Source organism: Rattus norvegicus, chromosome 4 (assembly GCF_036323735.1).
Source record: "Rattus norvegicus strain BN/NHsdMcwi chromosome 4, GRCr8, whole genome shotgun sequence".
NCBI classification, from domain to species: Eukaryota; Metazoa; Chordata; class Mammalia; order Rodentia; family Muridae; genus Rattus; species Rattus norvegicus.
Genome location: NC_086022.1, coordinates 78,129,786 through 78,153,805, shown reverse-complemented (window position 1 = coordinate 78,153,805; position 24,020 = coordinate 78,129,786). Strand labels below are relative to the sequence as shown.

At 45.1% G+C, this 24,020-nt stretch overlaps 1 protein-coding gene across 1 annotated transcript; it reads left to right on the top strand.

Annotated features, from left to right (window-relative positions):
• The first annotated feature begins 614 nt into the window (after nucleotides 1-614).
• Pdia4 (protein disulfide isomerase family A, member 4) lies at nucleotides 615-19,662 on the top strand. Its single transcript, NM_053849.2, has 10 exons — nucleotides 615-918; nucleotides 5,637-5,811; nucleotides 6,607-6,812; nucleotides 8,146-8,284; nucleotides 10,778-10,983; nucleotides 11,099-11,257; nucleotides 12,816-12,967; nucleotides 16,392-16,548; nucleotides 17,237-17,470; nucleotides 18,920-19,662. Exons 1-10 carry the CDS (start codon nucleotides 831-833, stop codon nucleotides 19,333-19,335), a joined length of 1,932 nt encoding a protein of 643 aa, NP_446301.2. The 5' UTR covers nucleotides 615-830; the 3' UTR covers nucleotides 19,336-19,662.
• Nucleotides 19,663-24,020: the final 4,358 nt, after the last annotated feature.

Sequence of the window (24,020 nt, the reverse complement as noted above, 5' to 3'; positions counted from 1 at the left end):
TGGAGTCCTAGTTCTAATTTTTCTTTCTTTCTTTTCTTCTTTTTCTTTCTTTCTTCCCTTTTTACAACAGGATATCACTAAAAGTCATGGGTCTCTGCCTCCACAGACTTGGAGTCAGCACACCCAACTCTGAATCAATTAATCTATTTCATATTCCTCTTCCAACCTAATATCCAGGTAAGAAGTTCAAATTCTTATATGCCCAACAGAAAAACCAAGAAGCCAAAAAAACAGGGAAAGGCAGGATCTCTGATCTCTCTTTTTTCCAAAAGAGTAGTTCTGTCCATTTTAGTTTCCCACTCAAGGACTGACTCAGAAGAAAGCACCTACACCTGCAGCCCACCATTTCGGAGTTTCTTACACGTGTTCTTCCTGCCAAGTTCCTGCCAAAGGGAGCAGGCCTCCAAACCAATCCTTCCTCTAGGAGAGCTCAAACCCCGCCTCCCTGTACAGGGCTCGCTGCCTTTGTTCTCCCCCGCACCCTTTCCCGACTTGGGCGCTCCAAGCAAACCGAGTGGCAGCCGGTGATTGGTGGTCGCGGCGCAGCCAATCAGAAGGGGGCACCTCACGTTAAGGCTCGGAGTTTTAAACGCAGAGCCGAGGTGCGCGCCAGCGCTGAAGGCTCAGGCTGCGGGGTGGGGCCGGTGTGGGCGGGGCGCCACGGCTCTCGCCCTGATTCGTGCGGGGATTGGACGGCCTGCGGCTTCCTTGCCTCTAACCAATCACCGGGCTGAACTTCCTGGAGGTTTTGGTGCGCTCCAGCGTCGCTTGGGAGGTCGGCGAGTGCTTCGCTGTGGTGGGTGTCTGCAGGCCTCCCTCGGCACCTTACCATGAAGCTCCGGAAAGCTTGGCTGTTGGTCCTGCTCTTGGCGCTGACACAGCTGCTGGCTGCTGCGAGCGCCGAAGATGCGCACGAAGGTGAGTGAGTGGGCGGCCCGGAGCTGGGTGGGAGCAGCTCTGGTGGGTTGCAAACCTTGCTGGGGCCTGACAAGGTGCGTCGCTCACACCTCTGCGGAATTAGTGACCCAGGAGCAACGAACTTGCTGGAGTTTCAGTGTAGTGCCCAAGCAAGGGGTGTGGGCCTCATGAGTTTTTACTCGAGACTAGGACGTGGAGGGACGTGCCAAATGCCTGATTCGCAACTGGTCTCTTCACCCTCGAGATTTGCCGCTTTGGCGAGTAAAATTTCCTGAAGAATACTCTCCAGGAAATACTTTCTAAAACCGGTTTTAGAAACGAGACGTAGGCGGGTAGGCGGGATGGCCGCTAATAGGACCTGGTAGAGGCAGTCGCAGATATTGGGCATCTATATCAAGAAGTAGGAATAACCCAGGCTTTGTTTTTGTCTTTTGTGTAAACTGGTGCTACCATTCCTTATACAAACACTTTATTCAGCGCCTCTTTGCCAGTTGCTGCACAGGGTTTTGAGGGTTGAGCCTGGCGATGCATGTACTCTAGTAGGAACAGTATATGTAATTCCTAGACATTATTTCTGCACCCATTTTTTTCCAAATCCTCTAATCGAAAACATAAGAACTTTGAAATTAGGAAGTACTATTTAAACCACTGTTCCTAGAGAACTGGTCTGATCGACACCTTTCCTTTACCCTTCTAACCACTAACTTGTTGCCTACTAGGTTTAGTCTAATATAAATAAACCCCATTTTTAAAGTTTAGCGTGTAGGGGGAATGTGAACTTTATACTCTTAGGTTGAGTAAGATTCACGTGGATCATTGATTTATGAGTCTTTGCCCAGGTAGGAAAGAGTAGAAATTGAAGAGACTGCTGACTGAGTGCTCATTTCCTATCGAGACCCAAAATATATTGAAACAGAAAGAAGGCAGACTCTGCATTTTAAGCAAATTTTTTACTTTTCATGGCAGAATAGACTTTGTGGGTAGCACATGAAACCAGTGTAGTTGAGTGTATACTTTAAGAACGTGTTAAAAAAAAAACTTGGTTGTGAGACCGTAGTCTATTTTAGGGGTCCATTATGTAGCTTGGAGCTCATCATATAGACCAGGCTTCCTTGAACCCAAAAGCTCTGCCTGCCTCCGTGCAAGGGTTCAAATGCCAGGTGGTGTGAATTCTTCAGAGGCCTGTGTGAGTGGATGTCAAAGGCCTTGGGTCACTGGTGCTTTTCCTGGGGAAAGTTTGTTCTTGGTGAACCCAGGAATCTCTGGAGTGTCTAGGCCAAAGACAGCCCTCTCAGGCTGTCCTCAGGCGATGTGGTTTAGTGATAAATCAGTTACCCAATATGTGCAAGGTATCAGATTCCATCCCCAGCACTGCAAAGGGTGGGTCATCTATAGTGATTGAGCATTACTTAACTTTCTCTTTTTGTTGTTGTTCACTGTTTACTGTTTGATGCTGGCCTGATGATTGTCTTCTGTCCAGCCAGTACTAGCTTCTCCTTGGCAAGGAAGATGAAGAAGTGGGGCTATCCTTACAGAAAGTAACTACCAGTGTGAGGCCTGGTCAGGGATGCAGTGTGCTCATCGGGGTTGTTGTAGACAGGGTGTGAAGATGGATATGAGACATTTCATTTGGTTTATGCTGAAAAAGATCACATCCCTTTAGGTACTCGAAAGGTTTGGATCTGCTTTCTAAGCTAGAATGTTTGACTTAAAAGTGAAGTTCAGGGGTTGGGGATTTAGCTCAGTGGTAGAGCGCAAGGCCCTGGGTTCGGTCTCCAGCTCCAGGAAAAAAAAAAAAAGTGAAGTTCAATCAAGGGGAGGTAGATAGGGTTAAAAAACTAGTGGTTAGAGATGAAAATCAGTGGTGTAGCAGTTACCTCAAATGTGCAAGACCCTAAGTTTGATCTCTATCACAACAAAAAACAACCCCAAGAGCTGGAGAAATGGTTCAGTGGTTAAGAGTGTCTCGGGGCTGGGGATTTAGCTCAGTGGTAGAGCGCTTACCTAGGAAGCGCAAGGCCCTGGGTTCGGTCCCCAGCTCCAGAAAAAAAAAAAAAAAAGAGTGTCTCCTGCTCCTCCAGGGGACCTGAGTTTGATTCCCAACAACAAACATGAGGCAGCTCACAACCACCTGTAACTGTAGCTCCAGGACGGAGCCTCTGGGAACCTGCACGCATTTGCACATACTTACCCGAGATCTTAGAAATAAAACTTAAAACCTAGAGGTAAACACTCAGAAACAAAATCTCACATTAAAATTTTAAAAGTTTAATTTGAGATAACCAAGCATGCATGGTTTCAGGTTTTTTGATTTTTTTATTCTGATTCTTTTCTTTATATTTGTTTGTTTGTTTTTGTTTTTTTGGTGTTTTGTTTTGGAGATAAGAGTTCTCTGTATAGCCCTGACTATCTTGGAACTCACTCTGTTCCAAGATCTCTTGGCCTTGAGCTCAAGAGATCCTCCAGCCTGTGCCTTCTGAGTGCCAGGATTAGAGAGAGGTATGCCTCCCACCGCCAGGCTAGGTTACTTTCATGGTACACATAAGTTTTCCTGTAACTGGGTGGACTATCCAGATTCCCTTCCTCTCCTAGCCATGTTCCCTAGCTTGAAGGGGGCACAAAATTTCATGCTTTCTCTCTAGTCCCTGACTAGAACAAATAGTCTGCAGCCAGGATGAATGTGGATGACCATAAATCCTACCTACCTTCTCCAGCCTCCTAAATGCACTGATGTGGTGGCCACCAGGCAGAAGTTGCAATGCATCCTTCCATCCAGCAGATCACTTAGGGAGTGGGACCGATTCAGTTTGTCTTTTAGAAAGCCACTATGATTAGTGGGCTACTTGTGTAACGGTCCGTGAAGTCCTGGCATTGGCCAGTAGGTGCTTCCTGTTAGGTTGTAGTAGGCAAAGCTCTTGAAGTACCAGCAGCATTGAGCTCGGTGAACTTAGTGTCAAATGTTGAGGGCCCTCAAGGATTGGTTGGTGTGAATGTCAGTACATATGGTATAGATTATCAGTCTCGATCGAGAGTGAATTCAGCCTGATTTGAGAGTAAGAGAATAAGCTTGGACACCAGCCTCCTGGGACAGCAGCCAATTGGCTTTCACTAATATCCACAAGCTGTGTATTATGACTTAATTCTGGTTCTTTCAAAGTATGTCAGTAGACCAGGCACTGTTTTCTGAGCACCACAGAGCAGAGGATTGTTATATTTGGTGCGACATGTTTACCCTCCCCGTCTCCCCGGTTCCTGATCATTCTGGAAAGATGTGAACAGAACATTGTTGAGGACGCTGTTCTCTGTTTCCTATGGAGTTGTCCAAAAAACACATATCATGGAGCCCTCGCACTGTCAAATGTCAAACTCAGTCAGGGACCCACATCATCTCTTCTCTGCTCCTCCTGAATACCTGAGAGCCTGTCCCCTTAATTCCTCTCTGTCCTCAACACCTGTTTTGATGGTGCCCAGAAGGAGGAAGCAACGGGCAAGAAAAGCACAAGCCAGCTTTGTTTTTACTCTGAAAGTGGGCATATTAGAGCTATTTCTCTTACATCTAACAAAGGAAGAATGTAGGCCTCAGTTGAGGAAAGGGTATACGATGCAGGAAATGTCATGGAGTGGGGGAAAATGAGTAAGATGAGTAGTAGAGGTGAGAGGGAGCTAGGATTTTTATATTGATTTTGCAGGTTGGTCAAGTCTGTTAATCATGATCAAAGCTAACCCAACAACCCCAGAGCTTCAGAGTTGTGGAAGATCAATGTGGGGGCTGTGTGGATGAAACACGGAGGGCTAGGAAGAGTCTCCATGTACCCACAATTATAGAGCCAGCATTGGGTTACTTAATACATTCCACAAGTCTCAGGGGTTCCAGGATCCTGGTAACAGGTTTCAGGCCTTGAGTGGACTCAGTTCCAGACAGTAACTGGCAGTGTTCTTGACTGAGCTCCTGAAAAAAGAATTGGCCCTTTGACACACTCTGGCTTCAGGGAGAAAGGAATAGTGTGCTTGTTGCACATGATCCATTGACCGCCATGATAGGCAGCGGAGAAACTAGTCAGGGAAGCCCCAGAGTCTCATGCTTTGTTGTATCTGCAGTTTAGAAAGAACGAATTAAAAATTAACACAGGAATACACTCCTGCATCCTGGGGCTGGGGGTGCGGGGTGGGGAGGGGCAGTGTGTTGCTTCCAACCCAGTATAGTTTTTTTGTGGGTATACGCGATGGTTCCCTGAGTCTGTAAAGTTGCCATTTTTTCAAAGTCTCTTCCTCTCAGAGTATTACTCAAGGCTGGCTTTCTAAGGAAAACATGCTTCTCTTCCAGCCATCTCCTGAAGGAACAGCTCTGTGGGCTCTTTTTAAAGAATATGAAATAACAGCTATTTCAGAAGTAGAATTTATGTATGTACCAGAGAGTAAATCTTGGGTATCTGCACATTTAGAGGGGACAGGCAAGTAAAGTGTCCTGGGAAAGGTTTATTGAGATTGTGGAAAATGGCAGGAGAGTGGGCTTTGATTTCATGGCATGCCGACCCTACATCTATGTCCCTACTCAGAATGTAAAGTAGCCATATGGTTAGTGTACAGAGGTGGAGCAGGGTCTCTAGAGGAAGGATACACAGCCACCACGACTATTTTAATTAAGATTTGGGCCTTTGGCATAGTTGTAAAGGAGAAAGTCCTGAGTTTCCTAACCAGCGTGGGTATTTTCTGGTCAGATGCTTCAGATTCAGAAAATCCCATTGAGGATGACGACGACGAGGAGGAAGATGAAGAAGATGAAGATGACTTGGAAGTTAAGGAAGAAAATGGTGTTTGGGTCCTAAACGATGAAAACTTCGATAACTTTGTGGCTGACAAAGATACAGTGCTCCTGGAGTTCTATGCACCGTGGTAAGCACGAGCTCTTGCAGCTCGACAGTTCTGTATTTTATTATTACTTTTTTGTTTGATTTTTTTATTTTATTTTGTGCGTGTGCTATAGCATGCTTGTAGAAGTAAGGACAACGTGCAGAAGTCATGTTTCCAACCATTGTGGGTCCAGGGTCTAGAACTGGGATCTTCAGTCTTGGTGGCAAGTGACTTACCTGCCATGCCATCTCACCAGATCTAGAACTTCACCTTGATGTCGAGGTGTTGGGAACTGGAGACTAGCATTGGGTAGCCTCCCATCAGCACTCATCATAGAATAGTAGTGAGTTTCTGAACAGGCTGGCAGAGGCAGCTCCAGGTGCAGGCTGCTGGCCAAGGGGTTATGTTGTCATCTTGTTTTTGTTCTTTTCTACAGAGCTCTTTTCCTGTTTTACCCTTCATGCTTTCGTGCATGGGAACTGTTAAATTCCTCCCGCTTCTCTTGTGCTGTTTTGCATTTCATAGTCCCTTCCTTCTGTTCTTTTCCTTCTGTGCACTCTCTGTTTCACTTCTGAGGTGATCTCACATTATTTATTTAGTATGTGATTTAAAATCATTACTTTCTAGAAGGTAAGTGATCCTTTTAGCAGTTTTGAAGTTTTATTTGTATTTTATATATCAGCTATTTTACGTCTTTTTTTATTGCAAAAGCAATTTGTTGTGTGTATGGTATCTAAACTACAAGTCGTTCCAATAAAGCCTCTGTTTTTTGAATGACTTGCTTGGATTTCAGTCTCTTTGGATGTAGGTAATTCTTTTTCTTCTTAAATTTCTCAGGTGTGGACACTGCAAGCAATTTGCTCCAGAATATGAGAAAATTGCCAGTACTTTGAAGGATAATGATCCTCCCATTGCTGTTGCAAAGATTGACGCGACCTCAGCATCCATGTTGGCCAGCAAATTCGATGTGAGTGGCTACCCCACCATCAAGATCCTGAAGAAGGGACAGGCTGTTGACTATGACGGCTCCAGGACCCAGGAAGGTGAGCTCCAGGATGTGAGCTGCTGGGGAATGGTACCTAAGGAACACCACTGCTCTAGGATGTGAGCTGACCCTCTTTTGAATACGCATCCATACTTGAAAAAATATAAAGGAAGGAAAAAAATAATAGGCAGCCAGCTTTGATACCAGGCTTTCTAGCCTGCTTTGAAACCTTTAGAGCTGCATGTGCTAGAGTGGGCCCCTCCATCCCCTTGGCCATCCCATTCATTCCTTCCCCAGTGATTTTCATAATGGTTGTTTCCTGGTAAACTGGCTCAGGGCCTCTGTGTGTGGGTGCAGTCTCCTTGGTTCTTGGTGATATCTGTAGTAAAAAGGACAGTTTACAGTCGTTGTCCTAAGAACCACTTATTTTTTATTTTTATTTATTTCTTCTGCTGGGGATCAAACCAGAGTAACTCACATGATACGTAAATATGCTACCCTTACGCTACCTCTGGAGCTTTGGCCCAGATATATCTGTCTATTTATTTATTTATATTAACTATTTTTGTTTATTTTTTATTTTTGAGACAAGGTCACACTGTGTAACCCTGGCTGTCCTGGGATTCGCTTTCTAGACCAGGCTGGCCTCGATCTCATAGAGATCCCCATGCCTCTGCTTCCTGAGTGCTGGGATTAAAGATGTGTGCCATTAGCCTGGCTAGTCTCTATTTTTAAAAATGTATTATTTTCTGCTCCAGTTATTGACTCCATTTCTGAATGAAAAACTATTACATTTTTTAATCTGCATGTATGGTGATTATGGGCATGCTACAGTGTATCTATGAAGACCAAGGACAACTTGCAGGGGTTGGTTTTCCTGCCATATGGGTCCTGAGGATTGATCTCAGGTGTTCAGGCTTGGTGACAAGAGCCTCAAGCCACTGAGCCATCCTACCGGCCCCTAGGTACACTTCCCACTGAGCCATCTTCCCAGTCCCTAGGCGCAATTCCCAGGTGATTCTGCTGCAGGCCAAGCAGTAGGAGCTTCTGCTGTTTGAAATTTTCTAGATTTTTGCCCACATTTCACGATGCCTGTGACCTGGTGCTAATATGTATGTGATTAAGCTTGTAAATAGTTTATACATGCTGCGGGGTTGACTAATATGTATCTGTGTAGTTACTGTTCTGATCCTGTGAGGAGACACAGTGACCATGGGGACTCTTAGAAAAGACATTTAATTGGTACTTGACTTTGCTCAGGGTTTCAGAGGTTTATTCCATCAGCATGGTTGGGAGCACAGTGAGAGGCAGCAAGCACTGGAGCAGGTGCTCAGAGGACATCCTGGTCATCCATTCAGTCTCATGGTTTTCTGTTGTTTTATTTTTTTTAGAAATTGTTGCCAAAGTCAGAGAAGTTTCCCAGCCTGATTGGACACCTCCACCTGAAGTCACTCTTACATTGACTAAAGAGAACTTTGACGATGTTGTAAATAATGCAGACATCATTTTGGTGGAGTTCTATGCCCCATGGTATGTTGACAGTCAGCTTCATGAAATTATGATACTGAGTGTCCAGAACTCTGCTAAGCACTGGTGAAAGGTTGCAGTGCACAGCCAGCAAGGTTAATGCAAAGCAAGGTTGAGGCAGCAGTCTGGGACTATAAGGGAAATCACAGGAGGAATGCATATGGAAGGAAGCAAGTCCTTACTTTAAACTTCATTAGTGTGTGTGGCAGTAGGAGAAGAGCTTTGCGGAATACTTGCTCTCTTCCCACTTTTATTCTGGAGAATTGAACTCAAGTTGTCAGCCTTGCACGACAAGTACTTTTACCTGCTGAACCATCTTGTAAGCTTGTTTTTTGGTTTCTTAAGATGGCCTTGCTATATAGCCTAGATAGGCCTAAAAACTTGGAGCAGTTCTCCTGCTTCGACCTCCTGGGTCCTGGAATTTCAGGCATGTGTTACCTGAATGGAAAAATACTTGTAGGGAGATGACTATAACTCTGAGAGCCTCTGGACTTCCCAGGAAATAATCTGTGGCACCATCTTGGTAAATTCTTCATTCCTTAGCCAGGGGCTTTGATTTTTGAGCAGACTTAGCATTTGTTTGCATGGGTCACTTAGACTAGAATAAAGTCTATATTATGAATTGTGGCTATGAACACTGGGCTAAAGGGTGGTGGGGCAAGCCTTTAATCCAAGGACTTGGGAGGTAGAAGCAGATGGCTCTCTGGGAGTTTGAGGCCAGCCTGCACTATAGAATTTGTGTGGCCTTATGGTTCCAGAGAGTTCCAGGAAAGACAGGATTACACAGCGAACCCTTGTCTCAAAAAATCAAAAATAAATGCATAAATAAAATAAGAGTGCCCGCAGGTGTCTGCATGGATGAGGCCCCAGAGTGTCAGCAAGGGAAAGAAGTTTGCTGTCTTAGAATCAGCAGGCAGAGGCTGTGGCTGATGCATAGCAAGGGGCTAGTCTGCCCTGGCTCTGGGCAGGGCCTGTGTGAACCCAAACTTGTGGCTTTCTGGATTCTGCAGCAAAAACCACTATATCTATTCCTTATTGGGTATACAGATGCAATGACAACACAAAGGGGTGGCCAAAAAAAAAAAAAAAAAATGGAGGAGAAGGAAGGAAATAATGTAGTGCCCTGGGGGAGCAGACAAGCCATTGGCACCTTCGTAACCCAGCTCCAGTGCTGAAGAGATGCCAGTCCTTACATTGCTATAGAGGGGGCCTGACATTGTAGGTGGGACATGACATTGTACTAGTGGGTCACCATTCTGGTTTATGACTGTTCCTATTATTTGCTGTGAGGAAAGACCATAACAGAGGCAGCGCATAAAAGAAGGAGAGTGTGTGGCCTTATGGTTCCAGAGAGATAAGAGTCCATATGAAGGCAGCGGACAGCCTGGCAGCAGAGGTAGGAAGCTGAGGCCCACAAGAGCGAAGCAGAGAGGACAAAGTAGAAAATGGTGGGAATCTTTTTAACTCTGAAAGCCCACTTCTAGTGACATACTTCCTCCTACAAGGTTAGAGCCTCTAAGCTTCTCCAAGCAGCATCACCAAAAAGGGACCAAGCATTCAAATGGGAGACGGGACATTTCATTCCAGTCTCCACAATGACCACTCAGGAGCTCTGTGTAGCAAACTGTGCACCTAGCAGGCTCATTAAGCACCTCCTATGCTCGTGGTACCTAAGAAGAGAGTTATCCTTTACTTGCAGATAGTTTACATGTTGTACCCTTTAATTAATTGAGTTTCCCAAGGATGTGGAGAAGACAGTTTTTATGTTAACTAGGGGGACCTGAGAACCTAAGAGCAGATACAAGTTATCAGGGTCTCATGGTATAGATTGTGGAATTAATTAACTAATTAATATTTTGCATGGTGGTGTGTGTGCTGCCAAAGGTTAAATAAACCTGGGTGCCAGTCAGATAGGCATGTGCTCTTCTGCTGCTCTGGCCCCTTGACAGTCTGTGTCAATCATGATCTTAATTGCAAGTGCCTCTTGCTCTTGTTCATCTCCTGCTCTGGTTGGTTTGAAGACTAAGAATTTGTTACACTCTAAGTCTCTGTGTCATTCACATTGTTACCTCTCAGCTAACCTGTTACCGTGTCTATACTTAATGTGAGATAAAGGCCAAAATAGCATTAGCTGTCACCTCCTCAATGAAGCCATTCCTGATTTATATTTTTGACAGCCCCCAGGTCCTAAATCTTCTCCCTTTTTAGGATATTGGCTCTCTTGCTTTTGTCCTTGTCTTTCTACCACAGTGTGTTTTGCTCCTGTCTACACACACAGGCCTCTAGGATGTGAATGGCAATGACAGGAATCTCATGCTCTAACAATTTAGCATGTCTGTGGGGCCTGTCTCATCATTCTCACCGAGGAGACATTCCAAGATTCGGTGGATGTAACTGAGTTCCTTGGGACTGTGGGATTGGTTTCTGTACCTCGTTTAGCTAATAAATGAATTCATGTGGGACAGATGCCTGATGGAATTGACTTCCTTTTGGCAGGTGCGGACACTGCAAGAAACTTGCCCCTGAGTATGAGAAGGCTGCCAAGGAGCTCAGCAAGCGCTCTCCCCCAATTCCCTTAGCCAAAGTTGATGCCACCGAACAGACAGACCTGGCTAAGAGGTTTGATGTCTCTGGCTACCCCACTTTGAAAATATTCCGCAAAGGAAGGCCTTTTGACTACAATGGTCCACGAGAGAAATATGGTATGGCTGCTGCCTTTCTCACAGTGTGTGGAAAGGGAATGTCCTTTGTACAGCTGGGAGCTGGAGGATGTGGTCAGCTTCAAGGACCTCCCTCAGACATGTGCTCTGCTCCTAGGAATTGTTGACTACATGGTTGAGCAGTCTGGACCTCCTTCCAAGGAGATTCTGACCCTGAAGCAGGTCCAGGAGTTTCTGAAGGATGGAGATGATGTAGTCATCCTTGGAGTCTTTCAGGGAGTCGGTGACCCAGGCTACTTGCAGTATCAGGATGCTGGTGAGTATGGCCCTGCCAGACTCCTGAGGCTTTGGGGAAGTCGGCTGTTTTTGCATAAAATTAGCATAATAGTTGAGTTTTTGTTTAGTGTACTTGAGGTCCTGGACTCAAAGTGTAGCACACAAAAACAGCAAGAGCTCTTAAGAGTGCATTGGTGTAGCAAATGCTTGATGGAAGAACCAAGGGAGTGAGTACGTGAGGGCATAAGCTCTCCAGCCCTGGTTGGGCTGTTGGGCAGGTCCCTGTGGCCAGCATAGTTGGTGGAGTGTATAATCACATGCTAAATGTGAGACCAACTGTGCCGACTCCCCCATCTCACAATCACATTAATTCAAGTTGTTTGCCTTCCTCCTCTCCTGGAAAGAACAGCTCAGACCTTGGAACAACACCTCTGACTTGGGCCTGAAAAAGGTCCTGGCTCTTGCTAGTTTCTCAGTCTGGTCACAGACTGACTCCATCAGGCCAGTGTTTGTGAGTCTTAGGATCTTCCTTAACCACCTTTTCCTCATTGCCCCCTTCACACAGCACTAGTGTAGTCTACTTCATCACTAAGTGCCCTTTCAGCGTGTCACTTGTCACCTTGTGCTGATCTCTCTGTGGCATAGCAATGGTTGTGCATGCTTTCAATTCAAGCTGCTGACTTGTTTGCTTTGAGACAGGACCTCTCTATGTAGCCCTGGTTGTACAGTGTAGACCAGACTAGCCTCAAGCTCACAGAGATCTGCCTACCGCTGCTTCCCAGATGCTGGGATTAGAGATAAGAGCTACACATAGCTCAGTCTGGTGTTTTGTCAAAACTTTAGAGCTCAGTTTAATTCATGTTTTTTTGGTCTTCACTGGTTAGTTAACTACCATCTGTTCTTGATTAATCAAGAAATATTTGCCCAGGGAAAGTCCAGCCTAGCCAGGTGTCTTAATCATCAGGACCAAGAAACAAGTTGGGGGGGAAAGGGTTTATTCAGCTTACACTTCCACATTGCTGTTCATCACCAAAGGAAGTCAGGGCTGGAACTCACACAGGTCAGGAAGCAGGAGCTGATGCAAAGGCCATGGAGGGATATTAACTGACTGGCTTGCTTCCCCTGGTTTGCTTAGCTTGCTCTCTTGTAGAACCCAGGCCTACCAGCCCAGAGATGGCACCACCCACAATGGGCTGGGCCCTCCCTACTTGATCACTAATTGAGAAAATACCTTACAGCTGGATCTCATAAAGGCATTTCCTCAAGGGTGGCTCCTTTCTCTGTGATAACTCCAGTTTGTGTCAAGTTGAATAACAAAACCAGCCAGTACACCAGGGCTTTAGCTAAATGCAGAATTCTTAATCTCAGGAGGAGAGCTCAGAACCTCTGGGTAAGGTCCTAAGAGTATGTGCTACCTGCATGTTCTCTGAGAGATGGACACTTAGACACTGCCTTCGTGCTGAACTTTATAACTGGTTCCTTTGTGTGCTTAGGAGCTGCATACTGTCCATTCAGAATTTACACTTCAGGCACTTGCTTGACCAATGAGGATCATAAAACTTATTTAATCGATTTAATATATTTTGTTAATTTGTCAGCTAACACCCTGAGAGAAGATTACAAATTTCACCACACTTTCAGCACTGAAATAGCTAAGTTCCTGAAAGTCTCCCTGGGGAAACTGGTGCTGATGCAGCCTGAGAAGTTCCAGTCCAAGTATGAGCCCAGGATGCATGTGATGGATGTTCAGGTGAGTGAGGGCTCGTCAGAGGTTGGAAGCACTTGTACCATGCCAGGTTCTGACATTCGACCTGCACAGCATCTGGACTTTGAACTGTGGAGAATTTTCTCTGCCTACTGGGTGTGGCTTACCTGTCTTAGTCACTGTTCGTATTGCTGTGAAGAGACACCAAACTCTGAAAAAGGAAAGTACTTAACTGGAGGCCTGCTTGTGGTTCAGAGGTTTAGTCCATTATCATCCTGGCAGGGAGCATGGTGAGAGGCAGCAAACATCAGAGCAGGTGATGAGAGGTAAATCTTCATCCAGAGGCAGAGAAACTGGGCCTGGCTTTCATAGTCTTAAAACCCATCCCAGTGATACACCTCATCCAAAAAGGCCAAGGTTCTTATTCTAATTCTAGAAGAGTTCCACTCCTTTCCATTCACCCCATCTTTCCCAGCCTTTTCTTCTCACCCCACTTGTAAGCTTCAGGGTAGAGGATAGGAAACCAATCAGTGAGTAGGTGTGTTGTAGTTTTCTCTAATGATGCTGGTCCCATTGTGCTGAGACTCCTGGTGTTTGAGCTCTGGATTTTTATGAGACCCTCTGGGGCAACTGGACCATGCCACCAGACAGAAGAACTAGTAAGATTGAGCAAGGCCAAAATCCTGGGAAATGTCAGAATTGAGAACGGTAGGCATGGGGCTAGCTCCCTGTCAAGCTCTACTTGTCCTAGAACACATAACCATTGAGAAGCCATGACAACACTTGGAGTCCTTCCCCATACAAATAGAGCATCCCTAACATCTCACGCTGAGCCAATGGTAAGCATTTACCCCTGGATCACACCCTTCTCCCAAAATATTTATAAGGTCCCTATCCATATGGAATAAAGTACATGAGTTACTTCACCAAGAATTGTCTGAGAGTGGCTGTTTTTATTGAACTGTAACACTCTGGGTTAGAGTTTTGTCTCCTGGCGAAGCATTCATCTCTAGGTTTTGGACTGACCTAGCAGGCTGGGCTGGTGCCTTTCCACCCCCACATACCCTGCTTGCAGCTGCCACTCCAGCTGGCTGCTTGCTTCCTGCAGGCAGCTCTAGTGGTGGTTCTGTTTCTTGCTGCTGCTTGCTGTGGGCTGCCACTGCTGCATTAGTGCTGCTTTGGTAGTGGGAGAAGGCTCCTGCTACCTGAGAGCTATAACACTTTGGCTGTTCCAGCCAGATTGGAACTCCAAGGAACCTTTTGCCCCCCCAGCTGGAGGACCAGAGCTCCTCAGAAGTTATCTCTTCTGGTTCAGAGAATGACACCTGGAGGCTGCATCATGAACTGCAGTCTGCCTCCCCTGAGCAGCAGTAACACTCCCAGTGGCAAAACACTGAGAGGAAAGAAAGAATTGGGGGAAGGGAAGCAGTCAACACCACGTGGGCAGCTATGAACTTCTGTCTTGGTCAGTGTTCTGTTGCTTGAAGAGACACCACAACCAAGGCAGCTCTAAAATTGGGGCTGGCTTATAGTTTCAGAGGTTTAGTCCATTTTCATCTTTGCAGGAAGCATGGCAGCATGCAGGTGTGCTGGAGAAGAAGCTTAGAGTTCTACATCTGTATCCAAAGACCACAGACAAAATCAGACACTAGGCCTGGCTTGAGCTTTTGAAACCCCAAAGCCGCAGTGATAAACTTCCTCCTCCTACAAGGCCAGGACTAATCCCTCTCAAGTAGTGTCACTCCCTGGTGGCCAAGCGTTCAAATACATGAGCCCATGGGGGCACTTCTTCCTCAAAGCACCACACAACCTCAGAAAGATCACAGTGTATTTGGTCCTTATCCTTCTCATTCCTGGCATGGTCTGCAGACCCATTGGTTTCTTTCCTGTGCAAGACTGTAGACCCTCATGGTCACACACTACTCTCATATGTTTGTGCTCCCAGGATAGGGCCCAGGTCGCTGGTTGGTTGGTTGGTTGGTTTTTGGGATTTTGAGGTGAAGTTGAAATTTTATTTTAAAAGGAAAGATTTTAATATAGATCTAAGGGCAGGCATTGAAGGAGACATAAGGATAGGATAGTAGTTTATCCCCAGAGGCTTGCCAGGAGTACCTTGGTATGTTATCTTTTAAAATTTTTCTCAAAATAGTCTCAATATGTGTATCTGGCTTTTCTGGAACTCACTGTATAGAACAGGCTGGCCTCAAATTCACAGAGATTCCTCTGCCTCTGAAATGCAGGGCCTGGAGACCACACTGCTCCTAGCAGTTCAGCACATTCTTAAAGGGATGCTTAGCCCAGAAAGGTTACAAGGTTAAGTTCCGTGTAGTTTGCAGCCCATTGCTGCTTCCCTGCTCTTGGTTTTGCTTCCTGAGTGAACCCTGTCTCAGGTGATGGGGATGTGATTAAAGACTTCATTTGGGGGGTTGGGAATTTAGCTCAGTGGTAGAGCGCTTGCTTAGCAAGCATCAAGGCCCTGGGTTCAATCCTCAGCTCTGGAAAAAAAAAAAAAAAAAGACAAAAGACGTCATTTGGTCCTTCACCACCTGGATCTAAAACTTATGCCTTGTTGCAGCTTCCTGGTTGCTTTGCCATCGGCTCCCTGACTTCCCCATCTATACAGGGACCCTGGGCTCATTGTGTTGTCTCTGCTGTGTGACAAGTGTAGAACTCTGAGAAAGCAGGTTAATAAGCTTGTGCAAGTTTCTTCAGCTATACAGTGGCTGTACCTACATTGGTGGTTGTGAGACAGTATCTGGAAAGGAGTTGATTTAGTCTTAAGTGTGAGCCCTAGGGACCTCCAGTCTCCAAAACTTGAGTTGTGTCCCCTTAGAAACTGTCACTCTGACACATATTTTAGGTGCCATGTAAGCTTGGGTTCCTTTGACACTGATAAAACATCTCACCGGAAGAACCGTATGAGCCATCATTAAAGGAGTTCAGTGTTGAGCCTAGTTAAGTATAGCTGTTTGTGTCTGAAACACCAGTGTGCTAAGCCCCAGGGAAAAGAGGTGGTCTCGGTGGTTGAGCAGTTTGCCAACCGTGTAGCTTTGTCTGGCTCTAAATTGTAATGTGAGGCTTCGCTGCTCTCTAGTACAATCTGAGGATTAAAGGTGTGGCTTCTTGTGGCCAGCTGCAGAGGTTTGCCTGGCCACTTTTTAGCTGGAGTTTTATCTCACCTTGACCTCTGTAAAATAGATTTCAGGGCTCCTGTGGAGCTCCTTATCTGAATGTAGAAAGACCTGCTGTCAGTCCATGTGTGATTACTGTCTAAGACCCTGCAGTTTTTTCTCATTGGGCTTTGGAGTTCCAGTCAGAAGAAGGTGTGTTGGCTGGGGGGCAAGTGAGCTCACCTGGCCCTCCTGAACATTTCAAAACAAACACCTGTGCCTGACAGTGACGCTGAAGGCATGTTAGCTAAAGCGCCTTTTCATTGTGCTTGCTCTCATCTATGCCCTCTTTGAAACAGGGCTCCACAGAGGCATCAGCCATTAAGGACTATGTGGTGAAACATGCCTTGCCCCTAGTGGGCCACAGGAAGACTTCTAACGATGCTAAGCGGTACAGCAAGCGCCCCCTGGTGGTTGTATACTACAGTGTGGACTTCAGCTTTGATTACAGAACTGGTGAGAGACCCTCAATGCCTTTCTAGGGTGGGGGCTATCACTTTTAGAAATCTTGCTCTAGGGCTCTTAAAGTCAGTGGGCATATTTTTGCCTATAGCATAAGATTTTGAGTTCTGAATTGTATAGTACGCTTTTTCCTTCCTGATTTAGCAAAAGGGGAGTTAAGAGTCAAAACTAGGGTTAGAGAGTTGCTCAACAGGTGAAAACATGGCCAATCCTCAGGGCCAGAGGTCAATCCCCAGGACCTACATGGTAGACTGAGAACCAGCTCCTACAAATTGTTCCCTGATCTCCACACGTGTACTCTTATAGTGTATAATATAAATAGCATATTTATATTACTTATAGTATAATAAAAATGAAAGCAAAATAAACAATGAAGAAAATAGATGGTTAAAAAGAGTCTAGAACTGTCTTAGAGATGATATAGCAGATCTGATGCTGAACTAGCTTCTCTCTTCAGACAGAGCTGGGTTGCCAGCACCCAGCTCTGCTGGGACTTAGTTGGATTTCTTTCCTTAAGCCACCTGCTCACACAGTATCACAATACCAGAAATCCTTTTCTGTCCAGTTGAGGTCCCTCTGGGTCTTGTCAGAGAACATTAGTGTCAGAATCTTGAGTCTCACAGTCCAGGGCACGAAAGTTACTCTGCCCAGCCACTTAGCCCTCAGCCTGTGTCTGTTTCAGCTACTCAGTTTTGGCGTAACAAAGTCCTAGAGGTGGCCAAGGACTTCCCTGAGTACACATTCGCCATTGCTGATGAAGAAGACTATGCCACAGAGGTGAAGGACCTGGGACTGAGTGAGAGTGGAGAGGACGTCAATGCAGCCATCCTAGATGAGAGTGGGAAGAAGTTTGCCATGGAGCCAGAGGAGTTTGATTCAGATGCTCTCCGAGAATTTGTCATGGCTTTCAAAAAAGGTAAGTTGGGGCCACACATGTCTGTATCACAAAGACAGGTGACTTCCTGGAACTTCCAAGCCAGCAAAGAACTCTTTGTCAAGAATGAATGATTAAAAAAGAAGGTTGCACACAATAGAGGAAGACACCGAGACACCTAATCTCTCCATAGCCTACAGAAAAGGCGCAGTAGGTCCCTGTTACTCCCCTCCCACTCCTAAGTCCTCTCTAACTCATTCTCTGACTTAACCTGAAGAAGGACCAATATGCCCCCCCAAACTCTGAGGAACTGAGACAATTTAAATGTTATTTTGAACATTTGGGAGGATAGTTTTTCCTTGTTTTGGCAAGTCTTCTAGTATTTGCTTTGAAAGCAAAAGCCAGATGAGGGCTCGTTCAGTAGCATCAGCCTATGGTGAGACGAGGATTCCAGGAGGCACCTTCAGATCCATCCCCGATAATGCAGAGTCGGGTACAGCTAAAGCCTCTGACTTCAGAACTTGACTTAGAGCCTCTCTGTTGCCCACCACTTGTACTCAGGAGTCTCACTCTAGGTTTTCCCTCTCCTTTCCCTCAGGCTTGGGAGAATGAAGACAGATTCTCTGTTCTTTGATCGTTTTTGCTTTTTGAGACAGGGCCTCACTGTATCTTTTGTTGGCCTCAAACTTGTGATTTTTCTGCCTTGAGCTCTAAAGTGCTGTCATTGTAGTTATGTGTCACTGTGCCTCATGATTCCTTTCATTTGTTTTTGGTTTAGTTAATAGGTTTTGCTTTTATTTTTAGGAAAAGGGGCAAGTATGACTTGGAAACTTTTCAGAGTTCTTTGTAACAAGCTTTTGAACACAAGGAACACTTGCTATGGGATTCCAGGTCTTTATTGTTCTGGCTGAGCAAAGCACCTAATTCTCATTGCTGGCCACTTGGTAGTATACCACAGCCCTTATCCATTTTGGGTATTCAATTTTGGCATCACAAAGTTGATGTTTTCCCCACAGGGTTTTTGGACTCAGTCCTAGAGCTCTCAGTAGCTCTCCTGCATCGGTCAGTGTCTCTGTTAGACTGGACTTTGTAGGGACTGGGAGAATAGAAGATAGTTTTATTATAGAATATTGCCCATTGTTGGGGAAGGTTTTTTTTTTTTTTTTTTAAGATTTGTTTATTTATTATATATAAGTACACTGTAGCTGTCTTCAGATACACCAGAAGAGGGCATCAGATCTCTTTACAGATGGTTGTGAGCCACCATGTGGTTGCTGGGAATTGAACTCAGGACCTCTGGAAGAGTAGTCGGGTGCTCTTAATCGCTGAGCCATCTCTCCAGTTTTACAGGGACTAATTCCCCACCGTGAGTGGGACTAATAACTTCTGGTAGCCAGTAATTCAAATCACCTCTGTGCCTTGTTCTTACAGAGTAGCAGGATCCATGGTGTGGTGTGTACTGACGTCTCCTCCTCTCTTTGTGTTTGGCAGGAAAACTAAAGCCAGTTATCAAATCACAGCCAGTTCCCAAGAACAACAAGGGACCAGTCAGGGTGGTAGTGGGGAAGACCTTTGATGCCATTGTGATGGACCCCAAAAAGGACGTCCTCATTGAATTCTATGCACCGTGGTGTGGGCACTGCAAGCAGCTGGAGCCTGTCTACACCAGCCTAGGCAAGAAGTACAAGGGCCAGAAGGACTTGGTCATCGCCAAGATGGATGCTACTGCCAATGACATCACCAACGACCGATACAAGGTGGAGGGCTTCCCCACCATCTATTTTGCCCCCAGTGGGGACAAAAAGAACCCAATTAAGTTTGAGGGTGGCAACAGAGATCTGGAGCATTTGAGCAAGTTTATCGATGAACATGCCACAAAGAGGAGCAGGACCAAGGAAGAGCTTTAAGGCCTGGCTGTGTGCAGAAGGTGGAGGGATCAGACACTGTAGTGGACAGCTTTGGCCACCAAGCAAGCAAGCCGTCACTGAAATGGCAGGATCTTGACCCTTTTTTGTTATATTTTATTAATGCCACCTCATGCTCTGATACTGAATAGCCATGAATGACTTGATAGTTTAGATCAGATTTTTATGGAGGATACATCTATTTTTATCATTTTGGGTCTTTTTTTTAACTATTTGCTTTAATATTTCTTCAAACAAGTAAGTTTTGGATCTTCTGTTTAAGAATCTTTTTTTTTTTTTTTAATTTAAAGTTTAAAAGTCTTTGCCAAACCATGTTGTTTGCCTTTTATTTTCTTGTTCAGACAACTTTTAGCTTAAAAGTAGGTGACTCTCAGTATGTTTGTTTCTGATTTCTCCCTGCTGATGACACCAAGTCAGGCTCACTCCCCACCCCCACCCCCACCCCCGACAACTGGCTAGCATGGTATTTCTGCCTGATGTTAGAGCCATGTTTGTGTCCAGACTGAACAGTATCTCATGCTGGACAGACATAGCCATTCCAGCTTCTGACACACCAGGATGTCGGGTAGTAATGAGTATGGCCACTGCTGGTTCCTCCAACCAGTTCCGCTGCTAAAATAAAATCATCTGACACAACTTAGAAACTTTGGGGTGGTAGAAAAGTTGTAGTAGGCTGCTAATAGTGTTGGGGGGGAGGGGCAGATAAGATAACCCCAATAACTGATAGAAAGCTGGGTGTGGTGGCTCACACCTTTAATCCCAGCACAGGCAGGCGGAACTGAGTTCAAGGCCAGCCCAGTCTACAGAGTGAGTTCTAAGATAGCCAGGGCTACATAGAGAAATCCTGTCTCAAAAAACAAAAAGCCAGCTTCTAAGAGATTCTGAGGTACACAGCATGATCAGGGAGAGACACTGCTTCTCAGCAGCAGGGCAGATCAGCCTCTGATGAACTAACTGCCTTGCAGGCCTTTTTTTTTTTAATTTATTTATTATGAATACATAATCTTCAGACAGACTAGAAGAGAGTATCAGATCCCATTATAGGTGGTTGTGAGCCACGCTAGGAATTGAACTCAGGACCTCTCTGGAAAAGCAGTCAATGTTCTTAACCACTGAGCCATCATCACTCTAGCCTACAGAGGCTCTTTATTGTTAAACAAAAGGCAAGTCAGTTTCCACATACCAAAATCTCTTACCTGATCTAGGAATTGTCTGAAGGAAACATTACCTAAGGAATTCTCAGCCATACAAGATTTCCTGGTTCACCAGAAATGTTCCAGACTAAGTTACACAAAGGGTGTGTTAATCTTTCAGGAAAAGCAACTCCATAAAACCTAAGACAACAATCACTATTTACAAAAGGTTACTTCAAAGCCTAGGTGCCATCACTCGAATTCATGGCAGAAACAATGGGTCTGCTAAAATTCTACAGTAACAAAATAAAGGATGAAGCAAAAACTGTCATACTGAGGTTGGACATAGCAACCCACCAGGAGGAAAAGAATCCCTAGAGCAGGCACAAGAGTCAGAGACCCACTTGTTCTCACAGTCAGGAGTCCAAAAATGACTAAGCTAATGTATAATATATACACAGAGGACTTGGTGCAGACCCTTGTAGATCATGTGCTTGCTGCTTCAGTCTCTGAGCTCCTATGGACCTTGCTTAGTTGATTCAGAGCCCCTTGTTCTGGTGAGTATATGTATACACACACACACACACAAGCATCCTTTTCCCTTGTGAGTGTGCTATGACAGAAGCATGAACATGGATATGCTTGTTTCTTTCCACAGTGTCATAATGTATAACACATTTTCAAGGTACATAGGTTCAAGGACAGCAGTTAGCTAGATAGTCCTGCATTCTTTGGTAGCCCTGGCCATGGTGAATGCAGATTCTTTATTTCCAATCTTCATTGCTAATTAGAACTTTCAGACTATACATTACACATCACATTAAATTTATAGATAGCTGTATACATGTATATATGTGGGTTGAAGAACGGCTACAAAGAGTAACAGAGAAAGCAGCTTTGAAGAGGCCTCCAAACCAAAGCTGGGAAATGAGAAGAATGCAATGTATGTGTGATCTGAAGAATCTGTAAAAGTGTCTTATTCACCTGAAGTAATGGTTGTCTTCAAGGCTTACTGTCTCTCTGCTAACCTAGGCCTAGTACTAATCTAATCTAGGCCTAATATGTTTTCAGCCTCTGAAACTTGCTGCTAAATAAGTTCACCCTTTCTTGTTCTGTCTGAACTCTGGCTGGCTGATTCAACTCAGCTGTTCTAGCTCAAACACCTCTCCAAACAAACTAACACACTCTCCCTCTCTCTTTCTCTCTCTCCCTTCCCCCCTCCCCCTCCCCCTCTCCCTCTCTCTCAGCTTCTCCTGAATTGCTCTGCTTGACCTCAAACTCTTAGGTATTCGTTCTATTCTGTCTCCTCATTCTCTGGCTTGTTCTGTCTTCATCTGTGTCTAGCTTGTACTCTGCAACCTGTCTCTGTTTATGTCCCTTAAATAGCTTCTTTTTCCTCTCCATGTGAGAGTTGGCCATAGCTTATTCTGTGAAATCTTTCTCTAACCTGTCACTTTGCCACTCAATTACACATCACTTTCAAACATGGGTGCATCCTTCTACAAACTAACTTTACCTTCATTGTTTGAGATTAAAGGTGTGTACTTAGGGTGTATTTGTATTCCAGTCAGAGGGATAAAAGGTGTGTGCTAAGGGCTAAGCCATGTAGCTAGAAAGTCTTTTCCCCCAGTAAATACCGCAGTCTCAGGGTTCACAGTGTGGTCAAATACCCTGGAGCAGCTGCAGTGACTGCAACGTGTGGCAGGTTTGTGAGCAAGCTGCAGAAGGGAAAGGGCAGGACCCACCCAGTCCTACTTTAGGTAAAGGAACAGGTCGGTGTATGGACAGCATGGACCAAGCAGCTGAGCTAGAGACTGGAGAGACACCAGTTTCAGTAGGCCATGTCAAAATCAACACTGGCAGATTTATTTTTTATTTTGTGTGTGTGGGTGCTTTGCCTGCATGTTTATCTGTGTGCCATGTGTATGTCTGGCACCAACAAAGGCTAGAAGAGGGTACAGGACAATTTTAAGCTGTCACTTGGATGCTTGGAATCAAACCTAAGTCCTCTGGAAGAGCAGTTAACTCAGTTATCACTTAACTGTGATACATCTCTCCAGGCCCAGGTTGTTATTTCTTGGGACACACCACAAACACACAGGTTTGTGGGGACTGTTGGCATCACAGTGCTAGGTACTTCCATCTCTATGAGTTCCAGGTAGAAGAGTTAAGCTCTTCCCTTAGTCTGGTGTGTCCAGTAAGCTCTTGGGCCTGGTTTCCCTGATATGATATGTACACTTAATGTTCTCCTCTAGTCCAAATTCACCTCCACTAAACTTATAAGATGGCACTCTTTCTACTCCCAGAAGTAAGTCATTTGTTAGTTTGTGCCATGTGGGTAGTGCTAGGCAGATAGTGCTATCCTATACAGGCACACAATCTTCAAAATGAAGTCACAAGGAGATGGCCTATCAGGTAAAATTACTTGCTGACAAACCTGGTATCAATCTGAGTTTGATCCCAGGATCCTCACAGTGGAAGGAGAGAACTGACTCTCGCAAGTTGTCCTCTGACTTCTGCAGGCATGCCATGGCTCATGTGCACCACACCCGGCATATTCATACAGTAACTGATAAAAATGCCTTCCACAGGGTCCTGGAGAAATGCTAAGTGATTAAGAGCACCAGCTGCTCTTCCAGAGTTCCTGATTTCAATTCCCAGCAACCACATGGTGGTTCACAACCATCTGTAATAGGACCTGATGCCCTTTTCTAGCATTCAGGTGTACATGCAGATAGAACACTCATATACATAAATAAATCTTTTAAAAAACTGCTGTTTTATACAGTAGAGTTACTTAGAGCAGGGCACAGACTGATATCAACACTCCTGGAGCCAAAGGCCAATCAATGTGGGGGAGGACATTTTCACTACTAGCGTGCTATTTCCTATTGAGAGCTAGAGTTGAGGAAGACAACTTTGTTTTAAAGATTTTGCTTGGGGGGCTGGAGAAATGGCTCAGCTGTTTAAAGTGCTTGTTGCTTTTCCAGAGGATTCAGGTTCTGTTCCCAGCACCCACATGGTGGCTCACAACCATCCATGCCCCAGTTTCAGGGGTCCAATGACTTCAGCAGGTACCAGGCACAGGCACACATGTCACAGTTCACACACACACACACACACACACACACACACACACACACACACACACACACGCACATTTTTAAAAGACTTTATTTTTACTTAGGTGTGTACATGTGTTTATGTACACATTAGTGTGGGTGCTCACTGAGGCCAGAAAAGGGTGTTGAACACACTGGAGCTAGTATTATAGCCACCTGGTGTGGGTTCTAGGATCTTAACTTGGGTCTTCTGGAAGAGCGGCAAATTCTCTTAACCACTGAACTAGCTCATTGGTCCAAGAAAGACAATTTTAAAGTACAAATCCTAATTTCTAAGTCATCTTCATACTTCTACTACAAGTCTGAAGTTTGACCTCAAGTGGAGAACTACTAATGATTTTTGGCAGGGAAGAAATACAATCAGCAGGAGAGAGAGAAACAACGTAGGACACTTAGCAAAAGCCAGACCTGG

What these genes read in the sequence shown, in the direction of transcription:
- Pdia4 (NM_053849.2), top strand. Translation starts at nt 831, where the DNA reads ATGAAGCTCCGGAAAGCTTGGCTGTTGGTCCTGCTCTTGGCGCTGACA. An exon ending in CGCCGAAGATGCGCACGAAG is followed by an intron (nt 919 to 5,636) that starts GTGAGTGAGTGG and finishes TTTTCTGGTCAG; the next exon opens with ATGCTTCAGATTCAGAAAAT. An exon ending in CAGCTTTGATTACAGAACTG is followed by an intron (nt 16,549 to 17,236) that starts GTGAGAGACCCT and finishes TGTCTGTTTCAG; the next exon opens with CTACTCAGTTTTGGCGTAAC.